Consider the following 22,365-nt stretch of genomic DNA (forward strand, 5'->3'; position numbering starts at 1 on the left):
CAAATATGGGCCTATGCAAAGGCTAGTAGCCTACACGTCAACACTAACAATGAGTAAATAAATAATGCACATATTAAAACAGGACAAAATTAATATAAGGGCCTATGCAAAGGCTAGTAGCCTACACGTCCGAACATGTGCAGGTGTTGGACTGTACATTTAAGATGAGTCTTTTGAAACTTCTGAGGACAATTTTACAGTCCAGCATTAAACTAACGTGGATTCACTCTCGCTTCCTCCCCGATATGGTTATGGCGACAACTTTGCAATGTTTGCACGTAACTCGATATAACTTCAAACCAAACGCGGGTGAAACAGCACAGGCATTGTGGTGTGTGTGGGGCGGGGGGGGGGGGGGGGGGGTGCATGGTGATCACCGCAAGTGATCAAAAAATAAATAAAATAAACGAAATTTCCTCGATTATCCGTCTCACAATGAGATGTATCACAATATGATGAATTCCTGTTCTGTCCTTTAGCTACATAGAAATGTCTATTTGTATGTCTCTAAATGTTTTGATGAATTGAACAATGTGGACCCTGTTGTAAACAAGTGTAATGCTTAATTGGGTCGTCCACTCACAGTTAACAGTCTTTGTATTGAGTTTGTGCTTGAAATGTACTGGAAATTCTGCAAACTGTTAATAAATATTTCAATCAATCAATCAAAACAACGGGCCGCGCGCGTGTCATTCAAAAACCCTATAGGGTTGCGTAAAGTTGTTTGTTTTTTTTCGACACTCAATTGTTTCCACCCAGTTTTAGCAATGGAAGATTGAGAGATTGCATCATTCTCTGTGTAAGTGAAGTGTTTACACACAACCCAGTTTGATCTCTCTGTCCACATGCACCACGTTACGTAATGATGGCGTGATTTCACAGAATGGACGATGATGGCACAACACAGCTCCGTTTATAAAAATGCAACAGCTGCACCAAAGGAGTTGGGAGAGGGGGGTCAGAGACGAGGAGGACGGGTCATGATGAGGGCTTGTCTAGGCACACATGTCCTGCTCTCCTGCCTGTCCTTGATGCTGTTCTCTTTGTTCTCTTCCTCGCTCAACTCCTCCTCGTGTCAGAGACAGGCACAGTTTAAGCTGAGCAGAATGTCCAGGCCCGGGGACGTTATTCTGGGCGGCTTGTTCGCGGTCCATTACTCCTCGGTCTCCCCGGAGCTGTCGTCGTTTACCGCCAAGCCACACGAGTTCAGTTGCTATAGGTAAAGTATATAGCAGCACACATTCAATTAAACCATTCTGACCTGAGATCAGATTCATACGAGGTTTCCACTGGACACACACTGGTCTGATTAACCCATTCTGACCTGAGATCAGATTCTAAAAAAGTCAGTCGTTCTTCGTTTTTTTTTCAAAAATAGCAGACCTACAAGCTCGTAGCGCGCCACTCGGTGGCGCGCTATGAGCTTGTAGATCTGCTATTTTTCAATAGGTAAAGCATATAACATGATGCTAACACTGCCCGTTCAGAATGGGTTAATAGCACGGACATGAATTTCAAACATTTTCATGCCATTTTGTCAAGTTGTCATGGAGCCCTTATATTTGAGAGAATGTGTCGACATCATGTATGTTGCATTTGGCCAATAATGCTCTCTCCAATGCTCTCATGTCTTGCTGGCTGTGTCATGCTACAGTATGTGATGTGTGTGTCCTATATACAGTAACTGCCATGTATTGATGCTATATTATTATGCGTTTGTCCGTGGAATCTCATCTGAAAAAGGTTGTGTGCCAGGGACACAAAAAAAACTAAATGTTTGTCATACTTGTCAAATTTATACCAGATTTTTCACAATGTGTCTAGATTTCCCAGAATTTATTTCGAAATAGCCAATTTAAAAGGTGTAGATCGCTGGTGTATTTTCGAATTGTTGATCAAGTATAAAATAGGACTAAAGTAGATGATTTTGATTGACAGCACATTTTGATAGCACATTTTGGAGAATGGTGAAACTTGCATTGATAGATAGTAAGTAACAAAGGATTATTTAATGTTGTATTTTTCTACATAGATAAATAAATACGCACGGTTTTACAGTGTTATGTTGTGTTGTGTTAGTGTTTACATTCAAGGGTTCAGGTGGGCCATGGCCCAGGCTTATGCCATAACTGAAATCAACAGAAACCCCAGCTTACTGCCCAACGTCACCCTGGGATACATCCTATACGATGGCTGCATGACGACTGAGGTTGATTTCCGCGGAGCGATGTCACTGATCAGTGGGAGAGGGGAGACCTTTCCACTGCACGGCAGCTGCGTTGGCTCTCTGCCTCCCATCCTGGGAATCGTGGGTCCTGGCACCTCATCGAGTGCCATTGCCATCTCTAGAATATCAGGATTATACAGAGTCCCCATGGTACGTTTCCTACTCGAATGCCCCCGTCATTTTTATATTCACAAATGTAAAATATTATACATATATATATATTTTTTATTTGGTTATTTTTTTTACACGTTGACAATTTACAATTTAGGCATTTAGCAGACGCTCTTGATCCAGAGCGACTTACATTTAAGCAAAAACAAAAGCATGTCATACATCACATATATAAAAAGTAGTTATCATGAATCATGTATAAACTAAGAACGTAACAGTGGAGTATCATATGTCAACTATACATACTATACTATACTATATTATCAGGGATGCACCGAAAGGGAAATTCTTGGCCGAAACCGAATACCGAATATAGGAAACAGTTGGCCGAAAACCGAATACCGGATATCCGAATATGATTAATATTATATATCTTTTTTCCTACCATTGCTGTCATGGCTGTACCTTAAAGCTACCTGATTTATGGCAAAATAAATGGTTAAGGCAAAACTTAACTTAAATAATAATCACTATTATGGGTCCATAAAACATTTATTCAGCTCTTTTGAATCCATTAATTGCATACACTATTCGGTGATATATTTTCTGCCGATTCGGGCCGAAACCGAATAGGCCGAAAATGCATTTTTAGCCATTTTCTGCCGAATATTTTCTGCGGCCGAATATTCGGTGCATCACTATATTATATATTATACAATATACATGTGTCCTATAAAGACAACTACTTGCAGGCAGAGCAGAGAGAGATGATGTGGAATGGATTGTGAAGCAGCTTTTCATCTGTGTTAGAAGTATAGACGCTCAAATCTGAGAGTAGGAATCCTACACGGCCCCCAGACAGGCAGACAGTGGCGCTGTCCATGGTGCTTGACCCATTTGATACCAGATTCTACAAATGTCTTCTAAATCATGATAGTTTTCAGAAGAAAACATATGTTTCTATGTCAGTTGTTCTCAAACATTTTCATGACAAGGACTCCCAAAAAAATATGTATTTGGCCGCAGACCCCCCATCTGAAAATATGTTGTTCCAGGGAGGGACGCCCCCAGAAGCAAATATTTGAGTTAAAAACGTTCCCTCTGAAATAATATATATTCAAAGATTTGGGCCACATTTTCACAGGGTTTTTTTTTTTTAAATATAACAGACCTACAAGCTCGTAGTGCGGCACTCGGTGCCGCGTTATGAGCTTGTAGATCTGCTGTTTTTCAATAGTGAAAGCATTTAAAACACCAAAAAGCACCTCAAACTGGGGATGCTTAGGATTATACACAGGGCTGCACACAACTTTTTTGGTCTAGTACTCAGAAGAGCACCTGGAGGAGTTGCTTGCTGCTCCTAAAATGCGGCGACCCGTCTCGCCGGATGGATAAAAGAGGGATGAATAACTTATAGCAAAACAATATTTATTGGATGAGTGGGGAGTCAATGGAGGGTATTGCAACTCTAGATTTAGCCCTAGAATGGCTCTTCATTATTAAAAATATATAAATTTGCTAAAATCTAGGTCCATGTGTGGTCCAGCCCTATGGAATGCATATTATAATAAAAACAAGTTAACAACTTAAGGATAATATGATATGAGCATCAAAGCAATATTTAGATTTTGTATTATTTTGTATTTAAATAACCAATCTACTAGCTCACAGCGTGTTGCGACACGTTGTGAGCTTGCAGATCAGCTATTTTTTTAACATGCGACACATCGTACGGCGAATCATACATCAGGCTTCCCTAGTTCCCTTTTGTTTTTAGATGAGGCGACGTACGTAGTCAGACAGTCAGACACACACACATGGCTCCTCGGTGAAAAAAATAAACAGTGTACACTACCCGACTTTACGATAATAAGGGACAGTATGTCGAGACACGGTGTTCATGTTGGGCAGCAGCAGTGCCAGTCCGCAATGCTTTAAACTCTTCCCACTCCACTATGTCGGAACTAAAACTTTAGTACCCGTAAAAAGTCGGTGGCCGGTGACTAGGCTGTGAGAGACGCTAATATGGTTTCTGCCTCGGATTCGGGTTTTGAGACGGCATCGCACACGAGCAACCATGCTGCTCCAACAGCCGGAAAACAAACACAAGCACAGCGGCAAATGGGAAGAGTGCAAAGCATCCAAAGCATGACCTTTTACACCGGGGACTACAGTAGTTTGCTATCTGAAACGGAGAAGAGAAGACGAAACTATTTGTGTAAGGTTTTCCTGTCAACCGCCCTCCGCCTCCTCCCAGGCTCCTAGCACTCAGAAAGAAGCATGGATCCTCCCCCTTATGAGTAAGGACGCGCTGTGATTGGGCCAGTAGCCACTTTGAGTGGCAGTCGGTGGGAAATGCTCTCGCCACAACATTTTCTAGTATTCTGGCCATAATAATCATTCTGGGCGGCCCCAGCTGTTGGTACGCAGAAGCGCTTCCCGGCGCTTGATTGACAGCGCATTTTAAATTTTTACCGCGCATGCGCACCTGCGCACCACTTATGTGCAGCCCTGATTATACATCGTTAGGGCAGTAGGGCAGATTGTGTTGAAAGTTAATGTCAGATGATCTCAGATCACATTTAATGTGATCTGAGATGCCTGCCCTCCTCGTTTGAAGGGGAAAAAAAGACAATATAGCCTTTTTCTATCATTATGCTTTATTTGTATGCATTTATTTCTTCCTTCCTTTTCTCTCGTGCTTTTCTCTCGTGCCTTTTTCAGATAAGTTACTATGCTGCTTCCTTTTCAGATAACCCATTTTGGGCGGGAACCCCTTTTGGTGTTATAGCATTATGTTATGCAGCTTTAGCTATTGAAAAATAGCAGATCTGCCACAGAGTGGCGCGCTACGAGCTTGTAGGTCTGCTATTTTAGAAAGATCGAAGAACGACTAACATAGAAACATAGCTTTTTCAGAAAACTGTCATTTTCAAACAGACATTTTTAGAATTTGATCTCATGACAGAATGGGATAAGTTACTATGCTGCTTCCTTTAGAAAAGTTACTATGTTGCTTCCTTTAGATAAGTTACTATGTTGCTTCCTTTTCAGATAAGTTACTATGCTGCTTCCTTTTCAGATAAGTTACTATGCTGCTTCCTTTTCAGATAAGTTACTATGTTGCTTCCTTTAGATAAGTTACTATGCTGCTTCCTTTTCAGATAAGTTACTATGTTGCTTCCTTTTCAGATAAGTTATTATGCTGCTTCCTTTTCAGATAAGTTACTATGCTGCTTCCTTTTCAGATAAGTTACTATGCCGCTTCCTTTTCAGATAAGTTACTATGCCGCTTCCTTTTCAGATAAGTTACTATGCCGCTTCCTTTTCAGATAAGTTACTATGCTGCTTCCTTTTCAGATAAGTTACTATGCTGCTTCCTTTTCAGATAAGTTACTATGCTGCTTCCTTTTCAGATAAGTTACTATGCCGCTTCCTTTTCAGATAAGTTACTATGCCGCTTCCTTTTCAGATAAGTTACTATGCTGCTTCCTTTTCAGATAAGTTACTATGCTGCTTCCTTTTCAGATAAGTTACTATGCTGCTTCCTTTTCAGATAAGTTACTATGCTGCTTCCTTTTCAGATAAGTTACTATGCTGCTTCCTTTTCAGATAGGTTACTATGCTGCTTCCTTTTCAGATAAGTTACTATGCCGCTTCCTTTTCAGATAAGTTACTATGCCGCTTCCTTTTCAGATAAGTTACTATGCCGCTTCCTTTTCAGATAAGTTACTATGCCGCTTCCTTTTCAGATAAGTTACTATGCTGCTTCCTTTTCAGATAAGTTACTATGCCGCTTCCTTTTCAGATAGGTTACTATGCCGCTTCCTTTTCAGATAAGTTACTATGCTGCTTCCTTTTCAGATAAGTTACTATGCCGCTTCCTTTTCAGATAAGTTACTCTGCCGCTTCCTTTTCAGATAAGTTACTATGCCGCTTCCTCTGCGCTGAGTGACGTGGATCAGTTCCCGTCCTTCTTCAGAACAATCCCAAACAATGACTTCCAGGTAACGGCAGTACTGTTCCACTCATAGGCCTATGCCGCCCTCTAGTGAGTGGGACTGGTATTGCGTAATAATAATCTGCGTAGGAGAGCCATGGATTTACCACAGTGGTGTTAGAAGTACACAACTGTTTGAGTGGTGCTTATTTATATATATATATATATAATATAACCTTTGACCTTTTCTGTTTATTCACCCCTGTAGCTGAGTCTCTCTCTCTCTCTCTCTCTCTCTCTCTCTCTCTCTCTCTCTCTCTCTCTCTCTCTCTCTCTCTCTCTCTCTCTCTAATTCAAAGGAGCTTTATTAGTCGAACGAGACAATCAAAATAGAACAATGTATTTACAAATAAATATTGGATATAAATAGGAATTTTGACCCGAGATCGGATTAAAAAAATGTCTTCTACATCCTGACAGTTTTCTGAAAAAGCTATGTTTCTATGTCAGTTGTTCTTCAATTTTTCAAAAATAGCAGACCTACAAGCTCGTAGCGTGCCACTCGGTGGCGCGCTATGAGCTTGTAGATCTGCTATTTTTCAATAGCTAAACCATAACATAATGCTAACACCAAAAGCGGTTCCCGCCCAAAATAGGTTAAATAAAGGTGCTAAACAGAGCTGTGTTATATTAGAACTTTGGGTAATACCATCTTGTGAAACTATAAAAAGCTTTTTCTGTCAGAGATAGTTATACAACATACATCCATATATAATACGTTAGCTTTATACTTTTGATAAACAGTGTACACATATGGTTTGTATTCCTTAAGGTGCTTGTATCCCATTTGACATCCTTCTCCTGTCACAAATCTCGCTGCTGTGTTTGCACATTGTTGTACTACGGCCTTTCTCAATCGCAAGACTGTGTTCACTGAGTCTATATCGAGTTCATGTTTTCCTTCGTTTTGGGTCAGTTACTGTGCTCAAGTATTCTGCTACTGTGTATTCTCTGTTTAGAGCTAAATAGCATATTCCATTTTGCTCTGGTTTTGAGTAGATTTTTCCCAGTGTGTGAGATAATTAGTGGGTATCGTCCTAATTCTACTCTGCATGCGTTATTTGCCGTTTTCCATTGGATGCGGAGAATGGATTTGCAGAATTCTGCATGCAGAGTTTCAATTTTGGTGTTTATCCCATTTTTCCGGTTCTTGATCGGCAAGTTGGGCCCCAGACTTCGCAACCATAGAGGCAAATGGGTTCTATAACAGAACCAACCATAGAGGCTCTAAATGGGTTCTATAACAGAACCAACCATAGAGGCAAATGGGTTCTATAAAATGGTGCATTTATATAGCGCCTTTATCCAAGGCGCTTTACAGAGATTGTGCATTACATTCACCCATTCACACACACATTCACACACCTTTACATAGATTGTGCATTACATTCACCCATTCACACACACATTCACACACCTTTACATAGATTGTGCATTACATTCACCCATTCACACATACATTCATACACCGATGCACCAACCTGCACATCGGGAGCAATTAGGGGTTCAGTGTCTTGCTCAAGGACACTTCGACAGTAACTCTGGGGGAGCCCGGGTTCGAACTGGCAACCTTACGGTTACCATCCAGGCACTCTACCCCTGAGCCACCGCCGCCCTAACAGAGTCTTGTATCTTTAGCCAGGTTTGTATTTGGATGTTTAACTTTCTCTCTCTCTCTCTCTCTCTCTCTCTCTCTCTCTCTCTCTCTCTCTCTCTCTCTCTTCAAAGCACCACTCAGTTAAGATGTGTCAGATTTTTTTGTAATACCACAATTTAGTAAATACTATAAAATAATTAAAATAATAATAAAATAACATTTTACAAAGTACAATACTCATTACGAATGGCTCACCTTTGTACGTTTTATATTTTGTCCAACAAAAAAAAAACAGCAGCTCTATATTTGAATATCTGTAGTAGGGCGTTTTTCGGATTTCTAGTGGCGTTTCTCCATCGGTTTTCCGAAGAACGCGCCCAGTGTACAACCACCTTTAATGTGTGGTTTGTAATAAGAGAGAGAGAGAGAGATTGATTGATTGATTGATATATTGATATATGTATTAACAGTTTGCAGAATTACAGTACATTTCAAGCACAAACTCAATACAAAGACTGTTAACTGTGAGTGGACGATCCAATTAACCCATTCTGACCTGAGATCAGATTCATACGAGGTTTCCACTGGACACACACTGGTCTGATGAACCCATTCTGACCCGAGATCAGATTCTAAAAATGTCAGTCGTTCCTCGATTTTTCAAAAATAGCAGACCTACAAGCTCGTATCGCGCCACCGAGAGCTTGTAGATCTGCTATTTTTCAATAGCTAAAGCATAACGTGATGCTAACACCAAAAGGGGTGCCCGCCCAGAATGGGTTAAGCATTACACTTGTTAACAAGAGAGTCCACCATGTTCAATTCATCAACACATTTAGAGACGTACAAATAAGACACTTCTATATAGCCAAAGAACAGAACAGGAATTCATCATAATTTATAACACCAGGCCGAAGGCATGGGGGAAGAGTATGTTTTGCACTCCGTCCGTCCGTCCGTGTGTCCGTGAGCAGCTAATCTCCGGCACCGTTAACCCAGTCGATGCCAAATTTTGCACACACACTCCCTGGATGCCAACGATGAACCTCTGCCCCAAAATTTCCAGAACGGCCTGTTATAGCGCCACCAGGAGGCCGCTTTGTGCAAAACAAGTTTTTGCACAGTACACCTACAGATTTTGTCCAAACATTGCGCAAATTGGTACACAGTCTCTCTAGTTTAAATAATAATTCAGATTGTATTAATATTAACTCTACTACATACTTTCTTATGCTTACTCAAGTAATTATTTACAAACACTCCTATCCTCCTTGTGGAGACCTGTGCCCAGAAGGGCACTTTTTCTAGTTCATCATAAATTCCTCCCTTAGGTTCCAGGGAATAGAGCTGAGTAAGATTCTTTCCTCATCAGATTCAAATCCTTTTAGGTGCGCGCCATGCTGCAGCTCATGATGCGGTTCGGCTGGACCTGGGTGGGACTGCTGTTTGGCGACGACGCCTACGGCCACAACGCCGGCCGGACCTTCCATTCGGACCTGGGCCTGTCCGGCGTGGGCTGCGTGGCGTATTCAGAGGCTCTGCCCTTTGACAACGACCGGCACAAACTGGACCGGATCGTCACGGTCATGAAGGAGTCCACGGCTCGTGTGGTCATCGCATTTGCGTATGGAATCTTTATGGTAAACATCATGAACGAGGTTGGTTTTATTATCAGGGAGTTTTGTATGTACAGTATGTATTAAGGTTGGGGCGATATGCCAATTCTTTTCAACCGCCCATCGTCTGACAAATATTCGCCGATTGACGATGTATTCGTGTCATAAAAGTAAAGTGAGAACAGCTCACTGCAGGTCGCAAAAAAGCCAGATCTACAAGCTCTCAAGGCACCGCGTCCTGCCTGTTTTTGCAGTGCCGTTCGCTACGCGTTGAGAGCTTGTAGATCAGTCTATTTTTGCAGCGCTGGTGTCGGGGTTCGTTGTCAATAAAGATTAGATTAGATTACAGGCGGATATGAAGTTCAATCAGTGGGTTGCAGCACCAGTAGGGGCTACACGCTAAGCTAACTTATGATCCCCGTGCCTATACACTAACACTAGTAGACAGTTTTTTTATTTTCCCCCCCGACTTCACGGGAGAGGCATTGGGATTGTGATGAGACACAAGACAGCAGTGTGCATTCTGTTGTGACTGTATATTATTAAACTGCATGGGTCTGGACTCCGGAGCTTAAACAACATGTACAGCCTCCCTCAGCAACCAAGGCTCCCAGCCTTTACTTTGGCTGGCGGCTGCCGTAAGTGCCGTGCCCCGGTGCCTGATGCTGCTGAGTGCGGGGACTGTGGGAGCATACATTATAACGGAGGAGGTGATTTCCACCCGGCCGCTGTTACTACTTTGCTGGGCCAAATTGATTCACATGTTGCTCACACTTTATACTGTAGGTTAATTGGGCTAAATCGTCCCGAGAAATGGGCTAAATCGTCCCGAGAAATCGCCTAATAAAAATATTCGGCGATTGGATTCGTATATTCGCGATTGACGATGTATTCGTATCGTCACCCAACCCTAGTATGTATGTATGTATGTGGTTAAAATGGGTAGGGTTTAAAAAAAGGGCAAAAGCATGCTCTGTTGCACTGGCCTAAAAGTGGGTCCTTAAAAACTGCTTCCACTTCTGAGATGTATGTTGTTTGTATGTATGTATGTATGTATGTATTTGGTTAAAATGGGTAGGGTTTAAAAAAAGGCAAGAGCTTGCTCTGGTGCACTGGCCTAAAAGTGGGTCCTTAAAAACTGCTAAAACCTCTGAAATGTATGTAGGTATGTATGTATGTATGTATGTGTGTATGCATTTTAAAAGGGGGGGTTTTTTGTAAAAATCATAAAAATCATAAAAATAAAAATCGTAAAAAATCATAATTATATTTAAAAACTAGAAAAAGTGCCCTTCCGGGCACAGGTCTCCACCAGGTTATCCACAGATCCGTGCAGTTAGAGGTAAAAACACTTTTCGGCCAGTTATAGCGCCACCTTGAGGCTGAGTTGAAATTGTTCATGTGGCATTTCGTCCTCGGCCTAGTGGGAATGTGGTTGCACAATTTCACGGAAATCACGCGATGTGTTCATGATTTGCAGCATTTTGTTTGAAACTGAGCACTCCTGTGAACTTTGGAAGCCAATCTTAACCAATCAGGATGGAGTCTGATAAATCTGAAAGACCCGTTTTGTTGAATGGCTCTAGAGAGACTGTGTACCAATTTGCGTGATGTTTGGACAAAATCTGTAGGTGTACTGTGCAAAAACTTGTTTTGCACAAAGCGGCCTCCTGGTGGCGCTATAACAGGCCGTTCTGGAAAGTTTGGGGCAGAGGTTCATGGTTGGCATCCAGGGAGTGTGTGTGCAAAATATGGCATCGACCGGGTTAACGGTGGCCGAGATTAGCTGTTCACGGACACACGGACACACAAACGGACGGACACACAAACGGACGGACACGCGGACGGACGGAGTGCAAAACATACTCTCCCCACATGCCTTCGGCCTGGTGGAGACAATAAGTCCAAAATAGGGTTACCAGTGAAGGGCAAACTGCCTATTCACTGGGGACTATGCAAGGCAGAGGCGTCCACCCCCCTGAGTCCAAGTTTAAGCTAGACCGCATACTTAATCCATTCTGAACGGGAACCCATTATGTTATGCTTTAGCTATTGAAAAATAGCAGATCTACAAGCTCATAGCGCGCCACCGCGCTACGAGCTTGTAGGTCTGCTATTTTTTTTTAAATCGAAGAACGACTGACATTTTTTAGAATCTGATATCAGGTCAGAATGGGTTAATCAGACCAGTGTGTGTCCAGTGGAAACCTCGTATGAATCTGATCTCAGGTCAGAATGGGCTAAACCATACTATGCAAGGCAGAGGCGTCCTGAGATGTATGTATGTATGCATGCATGCATGTATGTTTGTATCGTTTCATATTATGATATAATAATGGTTATAAGGATTCTGAAATAAGTTACACTGAAGGAAATGCATTGCCTCATTATATCATACATTATTGTGTGTGTGTGTGTTTGTGTGTGTGTGTGTGTGTGTGTGTGTGTGTGTGTCTTTCCACACCCTCAACAGGTGTTAAGACAGAAAGTGACCGGTCTGCTATGGTTAGCGGCCGCGGGCTGGGCGTCAGACCCTAAGTTCCACGCTCCTCACTACATGCCATACCTGGCGGGCACACTAGGGGTCGCCATCCACCGTGGAGAAATACCAGGATTCAAGGACTTCTTGTCAAAAATACATCCTCACGATGACGACATTACAAATGAAAACTCCATAGTGAGTAATTCTGTATATATGATATTCCATAAACATTCTCCCGGGGTAAAAGGAAAGGAAAGGTACTATGTTTACCCAGGGTAACTGGACTAAGCTCAAGAACTTGTTTACAGCCAGGCCCTGCTCATAGAACATTTCATGGTAGGGGTTCAATGCCTTGCTCAAAGGGCACTTGAGCGGTGGTAATTTTAACGTGCTGGTCCGGGGATACGAACTAGTGACCTTTCGATATCAAGACCGCTCTGCAAACCGTTCGGCCACCGCTGCCACAAGGGTCATTTTTATCATTTAATGTGGCTTGTGTGTGCACCCCATCGTTTATTTGTAAAAGAAGAAAATACACACAAAATATTGAATCAAGCCACGTACAAAATGTCTGGGATGTACACAAAAGGCTAAGTAGTTGAAATGAATACCCCCTTTTTTTGCATGAATCTGCAACAAACCACTCCATTCCCGTTGAAAAGCATTTGCAGAATCTGCCCTCATAGGCAGAATCACAGTTCTGTGTGACAGCCCCATACAGTAAGTAAGTAAGTAAGTGTAACCCTATTGTTAAATGGTAAATGGGTGCATTTATATAGCGCCTTTATCCAAGGCGCTTTACATAGATTGTGCATTACATTCACCCATTCACACACACATTCATTCATACACCGATGGCAGCGGAAACCATGCAAGGCACCAACCTGCACATCAGGAGCAATTAGGGGTTCAGTGTCTTGCTCAAGGACACTTCGACAGTAACCAGGCCCGGCACCACGAGGGGGCAAAGGGGGTGTTTGCCCCCCTAAATCAACCTCTTTGCCCCCTTAGATCAAATAGTTACAGACAAAACAATGGTACATTTCCAGGCATTGAAAGGAAGGAAGCCAACGAAATCGTGCGCCTCCGCCCTCTATAGATATGCAAATGTGGCGCATTGTCTTCATGTCCAATACCTACCCCCGATTGCCCCCTCTGTCATTTCATCCTGGCGCCGAGCCTGACAGTAACTCTGGGGGAGCCCACAGGGTTCGAACTGGCAACCTTGTGGTTTCCATCTAGACACTCTACCCCTGAGCCACCACCACCACCACGACAGGAAAGGCATAAACGATATTTAAAGGATTTTTTACAGTATCTGTGCCGTACAAACCGATGGCTACACTATTAACAGTTTAACCCATTTGGGTGGGGCGGGAACCCCTTTTGGTGTTTTAAACGTTATGTTACAATTTAGCAAATCTTTGAATAATATGTTCATTCAGAGTTTCAGTTTTAAACTCAAATCTTTGCCTCTGCATGGGGGAGGTCCCTGGAACAACATATTTTCAGATGGGGGTCGGCGGCCAATTACATATAGTTTTTGTGGTCCTTGACAGGAAATATTGAGAACCACTGATATAGAAACATGAGTTTAAAAAAGACATTTTTTGTTTTTGTTGACGTCAGGCCTATAAATGGGTTAAAACAGGATCCCGAGTTCTTAGTGGCTGATGGTGAATTTGCTAACACTTCCTGACTGGCACTGCACAGAACACCAAAATAAACCCAATAACATTTCCCTCTTCATTTGTAGTGATTAAACAGCGCGGTGCATCCACTGTGGAAATACCACACCAGTTATGGTATATCTGCACTTAGCCCTGGTCCAAGGCTTACAGCGAGTCTCTCTCTGACGCCTTGTGGAAGTACCTTCCACAGCCCTCTGGTCATATTTCCATATTTCGCGAACCGCCAGGATCACATTGCTGGCGGTTCGCGAGGCGTCAGAGAGAGACTCGCTGTAAGCCTTGGACCATGCAGGGCTAATTCATCTGCACTTCCCCAGAACATTATTTAGACAAATAATGTGTATGACAACCTTTACCTTAACAGACACACAGGTCCACAACAATTAAAAGCATCAAAACATGCGTTTATTAATTGTCTGACTGAGAGTGTGTGTGTTTATATTGTGTAACAAATATTTTAAACAACAACATGTTATATCCCTGTGCTTTAAAATGTAAACCAACTCTGTTTTGTTTTCTTTACTCCCGGAATTAATTTGAATCAAATGTTTGTAACTAAACCTATTCATTTTCAACTAAATGGCAGTATGCAATAGCCGTTTTAGAATAATATACCAGCAAGTATCACAATAGAAAATAAATGGTTTCAATAACAAACAAACAAAATACCTTAAATGCCAACACAAATAAATGGTAAACGGTTTTGTACTTCAAAAACAAAAATAAATCAATACCTATCCCTTAACCTCACTGGTGAGGAAGTATCAAATCAAGAGAACCTTTCAAACATTTGTCTTCAACAATAATTAACCCTCTGCATGAATTCCCAAACAGACATGCCATCCCAAAACAGAGAAAACCCCCTATAGATGGCGCCACAAGTCTCCTTTTTCAAACACCCAGTCCAATCCAGTATTACAGTTCAATAACCTATAGCCTACCACGAAGGGATTGGATGTATAATTCGTTGGGGCCCAGTTGGTTCACATAAACTATCAGTCCTGCAGTTTGGTATAGCAAGCAATATTTGTACTCTAATCCCTGTCGTCACACACAGTACTCACGAAGTCACGAACCACTTGTAGAACGACACAGCCGTATGGCTTTAATCCTCTCTCTACTGTGACGCGGGGGAACCCTCAGATACTGCCCGCATGGCAGGCACTTGCAGCCGGGCGCAGTCCCTCCAAGCGCCGGGGCTCCTCCTCCTCTCGGCAACAGGCACTCGAACACAAGCTTTGTCCAAAGTTTAGTGACAGTTTAATGTCCGCCACGGCTCGCACAAGTTGCGCTGCACTCACGTGCACAGCGTATGTCTTTGTGGTTGAGTTGCAGTCGTCAATGAACGTGCGAAACACAGTTTATGCCACTGGGCAGGATAATAAACTAAAGAGATGACGACCTGTCTTCTCTTCCTCCTTTCTTCACCCGCAAACTGGGCACAATGTACCAAAACCTCCCACAATGCTGGTGAGGTAGCCTACACCCCTCCTTAACCTCTAACACCCGCATTAATTTCTACTTGCAAAAAATAGATTTCAACCTTACTACTACTTTGTACTACTAGGACTAAGACTAAAAAAATATGTTGAAAAAAATAAAAAAATAAAAGTTTGATGAAAAATGTATAATTATTAATAATGATATAATAATATAATAAATTAATAATTTACATTTTGGGGATATCTTTCACAATAATGAATAAAACATGTTCTAGACATTCTAATGATCACAAAAAAACATATATTACAATTATTTTACCTACTTTTATTAGGGTAAAGGTCAAAAGTCTTAGGTTAAAAAATGTTCAAAATTGTCCAGACATTTTTAATTTGTGTGAATGCCAGCCTCTGTGGGGGGTATTTATATGCAAATATCATGACCAATGGCATTGAAATGGCATTGCAATGAACATCACTGATGACGTTTAGGTGAAAAAAGAACAGAAAAAATAAAATAAAATAGTAATTAAATAAAATAAAATTGTTGCTAAAAAGCAACGCTGGGTGTTAGAGGGTTAAAGATAACATGCCCCCCAAAATGTTTAGTTAAATACAAATAGATGACATTAAAACCATACGTATTAACAGGGCCCTACATAAGTAAGTAAATAAGTACATGTTATTTATAAAGGCCTTTTCCAAAAGAAAGTGCTGTAGCCTACAGTGGACAACAAGGTACAAAATAAAACAATCAAATTAAAACATTGACCTGCACAAATAGGTCAGGTAGACATTTCATTTCACAGGTCAAAATGCAAACTAAATATAAATACGTTTTCAGCAAATTCTTAAAACCGTCAACAATTATAGTTACCAGTTTAGTCGTTATCTCACATTAGCTTTTGGAAGCAGTAGGCCCCTATAGGTCTGCTATGTATAATCATTGCGTTTCTTTCAGGTGAGACATTTTTGGGAGCACACATTCCGGTGTAAATTTGCACCCCTTCCACCAGAGTGGGTGGACGCTGGTGGAAGGGTGTGTAGTGGACAAGAGGACCTGGGAACAGCAGAGACCACCCTGTTGGACGAGCTGTCTGAGCTCAGACCAGAGTATAACACGTACAAGGCTGTGTACGCTCTGGCCCACGGCCTCCATGACATGCTGCAGTGTGTCCCTGGAAGAGGGCCTTTCCCTGGGCACAGCTGTGCCACTCTGCAGACTATACAGCCATGGCAGGTGGGATATTCATTAACACTTTAGTCTCTTAAGGGCCTTGCTGACGGGGAGCGATAAAACACGCCTATATAGTTCATTTTCACTGAGACCTGCGTTTTTTTGCTCTGAGAAGTCACGGTACGACAACGCAAGCGTGGATTTGTTTTTGCGCGCGTGCTTGTTTCGTGTACACCTGGAGGTCATTGATCCAGACCCTCTTGAGCAGACCTGGAATTTAGAATAATAATGCATATTTAAATGTGACATTGGTAAATTGCATGAAAAATGGTAGGATGGAAAAATAAACTTTTTTTAAAATGGTAGGCTCATACATAGTCTGGATTACTACAACTACAACATGACGTCACTGAGCCGCGGTGAAGAGCAAACCACCGCCACCGCTCCAGCCCTTCTCTCTGTTTTTACTCACCACCGCTCAACGTTATTTCAGCTCCGGTGGTCACCTCACCACCGGAGTGGTGGTCACCTCACCACCGGATCGGTGTGGTCACCTCACCACCGATCAACGTTATTTCAGCTCCGGTGGTCTGCTCACCACCGGAGCGGTGATCACCTCAGCGCCGGAGCGGTGGTCGCCTCACCACCGCTCAATCAATCAATCAATCAATCAATCAATCAATCAATCAATCAATCAATCTTTATTTTATATAGCACATTTTTCAGGCAGCGAGTGCAGTTCAAAGTGCTTTACAGTAAGAGCAGGAAAAAAAATAATAGTAATAATAATAATATATATACATATATACATATACATATACCATACATATACATACACATACATATATGCATAAATACAACAAAAAGAGCAACAAAAAACAAAGCAAGGAAACATCAACTACATATATAGTAATAACAAGCAGAGAAAAAAACAAAAAAAAACAAAGAAAAAACAATAATAAAAAGGAGAGACTAAAAACAGGAAAAGGACATGTAATGATCTAGGACAGGGTACCCCAATAGGCGGCCCGCGGGCCATTTGCGGCCCACAGAGCGCCCCCTTGTGGCCCATGAAAGAATTTCAAAAAAAAAAAAAAAAAAAAAAATCATTAAATGGGGGTCAGTAGCCTATGCATGTCAAACTGGGCATCCTTTTCAAATGGGGTCTTGCCCTGAAAATGAATTTTCAGGGCAAGACCTCGACCTCGCGCGTGCAGACTCGGCCCACAGCCTGGTACGCTAGTCAAAATATGGCCCTTGAGGAAAATTAATTGGGGAACCCTGATCTAGGAGGTAAAAGCAATGCTAAAAAGGTGTCCACAGATTCAGAGAACCGTAGATCCCTTGGCAGGCTGTTCCACAGCACAGGGGCATAGTAGCTAAAGGCGGCTTCGCCATATTTCTTTGTTTTTGGGGTCTCTGGTATCTCTAGGAGACCAGCACTGGATGATCTAAGTGGTCTGCCTGGCACATATTTTGGAAGCATTTCTGAAAAATAGATAGGTGGATTTCCATTTAGTGTTTTAAAAACAAGTAAAAGAATTTTAAAATCTATTCTAAAATATATAGGCAACCAATGCAGGGACTTTAAAATTGGTGTAATGTGCGCTCTGCGTTTGGTCTTTGTCAGCACGCGGGCAGCTGCATTTTGGACCAGTTGTAACCGGTTTATGGACTTTTTGGGTAAGCCAGACAAGAGAGCATTGCAGTAGTCAAGCCTGCTGGTGATGAAACAATGGATGAGCTTTTCGGTGTCATTTTGGGACAGGAATGGTCGGACTTTGGCAATGTTTCTCAGATGGTAAAATGCTATTTTTGTGGTGTTTCTGATATGAGCCTCCATGTTCAGGTCACTGTCAAAAATAACACCAAGGTTTTTCACCTGGTCCTTGGTGTGAAGTGCTTTTATTTTAAGGTATGCAGATAATTTATCCCTTTCGGCCTTTGCACCGACAAGGAGGATTTCGGTTTTACCTTCATTTAATTGCAGAAATTTTCTGACATCCATGTTTTTATGTCAGTGATACAGTTTATGAGGGTGTCAATTTGGGTAAGGTCACCTGGGGATATGGAGATGTATAATTGGGTATCATCGGCATAGCTGTGGAAGTGTATATTGTGTTTTCTGATAACTGAGCCAAGTGGTAGCATGTAAAGGTTGAAGAGGATGGGGCCTAAAATAGAGCCCTGGGGGACACCGCACGTCAGCTCAACGATGTCGGAGGAGTATTCTCCAAGTGTTACTCGGAAATCACGAGCAGTCAGGTAGGACCTGAACCACTCGAGAGCTGTTCCTGAGAGGCCAACACAGTTTTCGAGTCTGTCCAGGAGGATGTCGTAATCTACTGTGTCAAATGCTGCACTTAAGTCCAGAAGAACAAGAACGGAGAGGTTTTTTGCATCAGTGTTTTTTCTTAGGTCATTTAGTACTTTTACTAGTGCTGTCTCTGTACTATGGTTTGCTCTGAAACCAGATTGGAAAATCTCTAGCATTTCATTGTCGTTTAAAAATGAGATTAATTGATTAAAAACTAGTTTTTCTAGGATCTTACTTAAAAACGGGAGGTTGGATATGGGCCGATAGTTGCTGGGAACCAGATAGTCCAGTGTTCGCTTTTTAAGGATAGGTTTTACTAAGGCACTTTTGAGTGATCCAGGAAAAATACCGGTAAGCAGGGATTTATTAATTAGTTCTAGTAACTCACCAGATAGGCAGTTAAAAACTGTTTTAAAAAAGCTAGTGGGGATAGGGTCGAGGGAACACGTAGATGACTTTAGAGCCCTTACCACTTTGCTAACAATTTTGGTGTCTACTGGGGTGAACTGGCATAAAGTGCTTCTGAAAAGTGCAGAGGACTTTATGGCAGTGTTTGCTGTCCTTGTTTTGGCAATATCCATGCGTATGGAAGTGACCTTTTCCCTGAAATAGGCTGAGAACTCGTTTGATTTTTCCTGTGTTGCAAGGTCATTTGTGGTTTGTGGAGGGGGGTTTATTAGGCCATCAATAGTGGAGAAAAGTATCTTTGGGTTGTGCAGGTTTTTTTGGATGAGGTCAGAGAAATAAGATCCCCTGGCTTGTCTGATGGTCTTGTTATATAAGATCTGTTGTTCTCGTAAAATTTCAAAGTGAACCTGTAATCTTGTCTTTCTCCATCTGCGTTCTGCTTTGCGGCAGTTTTTTTTCTCTTCAATTACGCTTTCATTTTTTCTCCATGGTGATTTTTCTTTTGGGGGGGCCTTCTTAAGTCTGACAGGCGCAATAAAATCAAGGGTAGACCTTAGCTTGATATTAAAAACAGAAACCAGTTCATCTACTGATGACGGGTGTGTATCAGGGGTTTGTACATTATTAAAGTGGTCTATAAATTTGTCAGCGGCATCTGAGTCGAGGTGTCGCTTTTTCACCAGGCGGTTTGTATTGCACTGTGGTACTGGTAAGCATACAGAGAATTCAATGAGGGAGTGGTCTGAGAAAGCAACTTTCGTGATTGATAAAATATTTACAGTAAGGCCCCGTGTAATGACCAGATCAAGGGTGTGGCCGCGGTCATGGGTTGGGCCACTCACATGTTGAGCGAATCCCATGTCAGACAATAGAGTGATTAGATTATTAGCCTGTGTATCAGCTTCATTGTCTATATGGAAGTTAAAATCTCCACTGATGATTGTCATATCGTAGTTTGTGTTAATTATGGATAGGAGCTCGGCAAATTCTGTTAGGAAAAGAGGGCAGTTTTTCTTTGGTGGTCTATATAAAGTTAAGGTTAGGACAGGGGACTGGCAGTTGAAGATAGAGGCATGATATTCAAAAGAAATAAATGTATCAAAGGATATACTCTTACTATTTAGAGCAGTGCTGAATATGGAGGCTGTCCCCCCACCTGTTTTTCCCTGCCTCATGGAATATGAAAATTCATAATTAGCAGGGGATGCTTCAATAAGAGCAGCAAGCTCAACGTTATTTCAGCTCCGGTGGTCACCTCACCACCGTAAATCCAGACTATGAATAGGCCTTTAGTAAATGTTAATGTGTTATAAATAAATCCAGACTATGAATAGGCCTTTAGTAAATGTTAATGTGTTATAAATAATGTCATGCTGAAAACAATAGCCCTTTCTTTCTAATGGACTAATGCATATACTTGGAAGGGTCTATGCTATTTATATAGCTATTTTATTCATAGCTATTCATTAAGTCCCTATCAGAAGGGTCTATGCAGTTATTCATTAAGTCCCTATCATTACAAAAATGTTTAATGATCGACCTTTCATCAACCAAAAAGTTATATTAATGATAAAAAAATAATCATGCCGAAGACAAAGACCCATACTTCAGCTCAATCCCTCAGGCACAGATGGCTGGCATTATTGTGTTGTAAATAATGCAAGGGTGTAGTTTATACAACAACGGTCCATCTTAATGTATTGTGCATATTATTGTATTCGAGAAGTAGGTTTTTGAAAGTCGATCTCGTCAGCTTCATTAGTTGTACTTTGTAGCTTGTGTATTACGTGGAAAAGGTCAACTTCACCACGTCGTTCGGCGAGGACGTGTCGTTCGATGAGAACGGGGACGTCTTGCCCATCTGGGACATCATGAACTTCGCCTGGCTCCCTGACGGACGTATGGAGGTTCAACACGTGGGCGTGGTCAAGAAATCTACCGCGGCAGGCGAAGAACTCATCCTCGACGAGGACAAAATCTTCTGGAACTTTGAATACTCAAAGGTCACGTCTTTGGCTTTCTAGAAGTTATAACTAGTTACTTCATGCTGTGAATGTAAGTTAGTTTGGACAGAGATTGATGATTTATAACTAGTTATTTCATACTGTAGTGTGAATGTAAGTTAGTTTGGACAGAGATTGATGGTTTTCTTTACTGTCCTCTGCAGCCTCCTCGGTCGGTGTGCAGTGAGAGCTGTTCTCCTGGAACCCGTGTGGCCAGAAGGAAAGGAGAACCGGTCTGCTGCTACGACTGCATCGCGTGTTCTGAGGGAGAGATCAGCAATGAGACAGGTAGGGTTACATAATGTAGCTACAGTAGATGTACAGAAGGTTATAAGAAGACACGTGTCTGTCCCTTTAATTTCCTACCACTTTGTCAGACTCTACAGAGTGCACAGTGTGTCCAGAGGACTTCTGGTCCAGTCCCCAGCGTGACCGCTGTGTCCCAAAGAGCATTGAGTTCCTGTCCTACCATGAGGCCCTGGGGATCTCCTTAACAACCATCTCACTGCTAGGAACACTCGTCTGTGCCGTTGTCCTGGGGATCTTCATCTATCATCGAGCCACGCCCATGGTCCGCGCCAACAACTCAGAACTCAGCTTCCTACTTTTGCTGTCACTCAAACTATGTTTCTTGTGCACACTCCTGTTCATTGGCCGTCCCAGACTCTGGACTTGTCAGATGAGGCATGCAGCATTTGGGATCAGCTTTGTGCTGTGTGTCTCCTGCATCCTGGTAAAGACTATGGTGGTGCTGGCTGTGTTCAGGTCCTCCAAGCCTGGGGGTGCAGGCATCATGAAGTTCTTTGGTGCTATACAGCAGAGAGGAACAGTTCTGATTCTTACTTCAATCCAGGGAATAATCTGCATAGCCTGGCTCGTGTCTGCCTCACCGACTCCTCATAAAAACACACAGTACCTCAGTGATAAGATAGTCTATGAGTGTGATGTGGGATCAATAGTTGGTTTTGCGGTGTTACTAGGTTATATAGGCTTACTAGCACTTCTCAGTTTCGTCCTGGCATTCATGGCTAGGAATCTTCCAGACAACTTCAACGAAGCCAAGTTAATCACGTTCAGCATGTTGATCTTCTGCGCCGTGTGGATAGCCTTCATACCAGCATATATCAGCTCTCCAGGCAAATATGCAGACGTCGTGGAGGTGTTTGCTATTCTAGCCTCTAGTTTTGGAATTTTGCTGGCGCTGTTTGGACCAAAGTGTTATATAATAATTTTGAAACCTGAGAAAAACACTAAGAAGTCCATCATGGGTCGAGGTGCCACCAAGACGTAGAAGCAG

At 42.1% G+C, this 22,365-nt stretch overlaps 1 protein-coding gene across 1 annotated transcript; it reads left to right on the forward strand.

The window, feature by feature from the left end:
- Nucleotides 1-893: 893 nt before the first annotated feature.
- LOC310868096 (extracellular calcium-sensing receptor-like) lies at nt 894-22,359 on the forward strand (the record flags this gene model as incomplete). The annotated part of the gene is made up of 9 exons (XM_083778359.1): nt 894-1,219; nt 2,101-2,377; nt 6,259-6,345; nt 9,324-9,575; nt 14,868-15,009; nt 16,180-16,403; nt 20,862-21,068; nt 21,233-21,356; nt 21,446-22,359. The coding sequence occupies 9 exons, from the start codon at nt 894-896 to the stop codon at nt 22,357-22,359; spliced, it is 2,553 nt and encodes an 850-aa protein (XP_083634485.1).
- Between the last annotated feature and the right edge of the window lie 6 nt (nt 22,360-22,365).

Source organism: Protomyctophum parallelum, assembly GCF_964188405.1.
Source record: "Protomyctophum parallelum genome assembly, chromosome: 12".
In the NCBI taxonomy this organism is placed as follows: domain Eukaryota; kingdom Metazoa; phylum Chordata; class Actinopteri; order Myctophiformes; family Myctophidae; genus Protomyctophum; species Protomyctophum parallelum.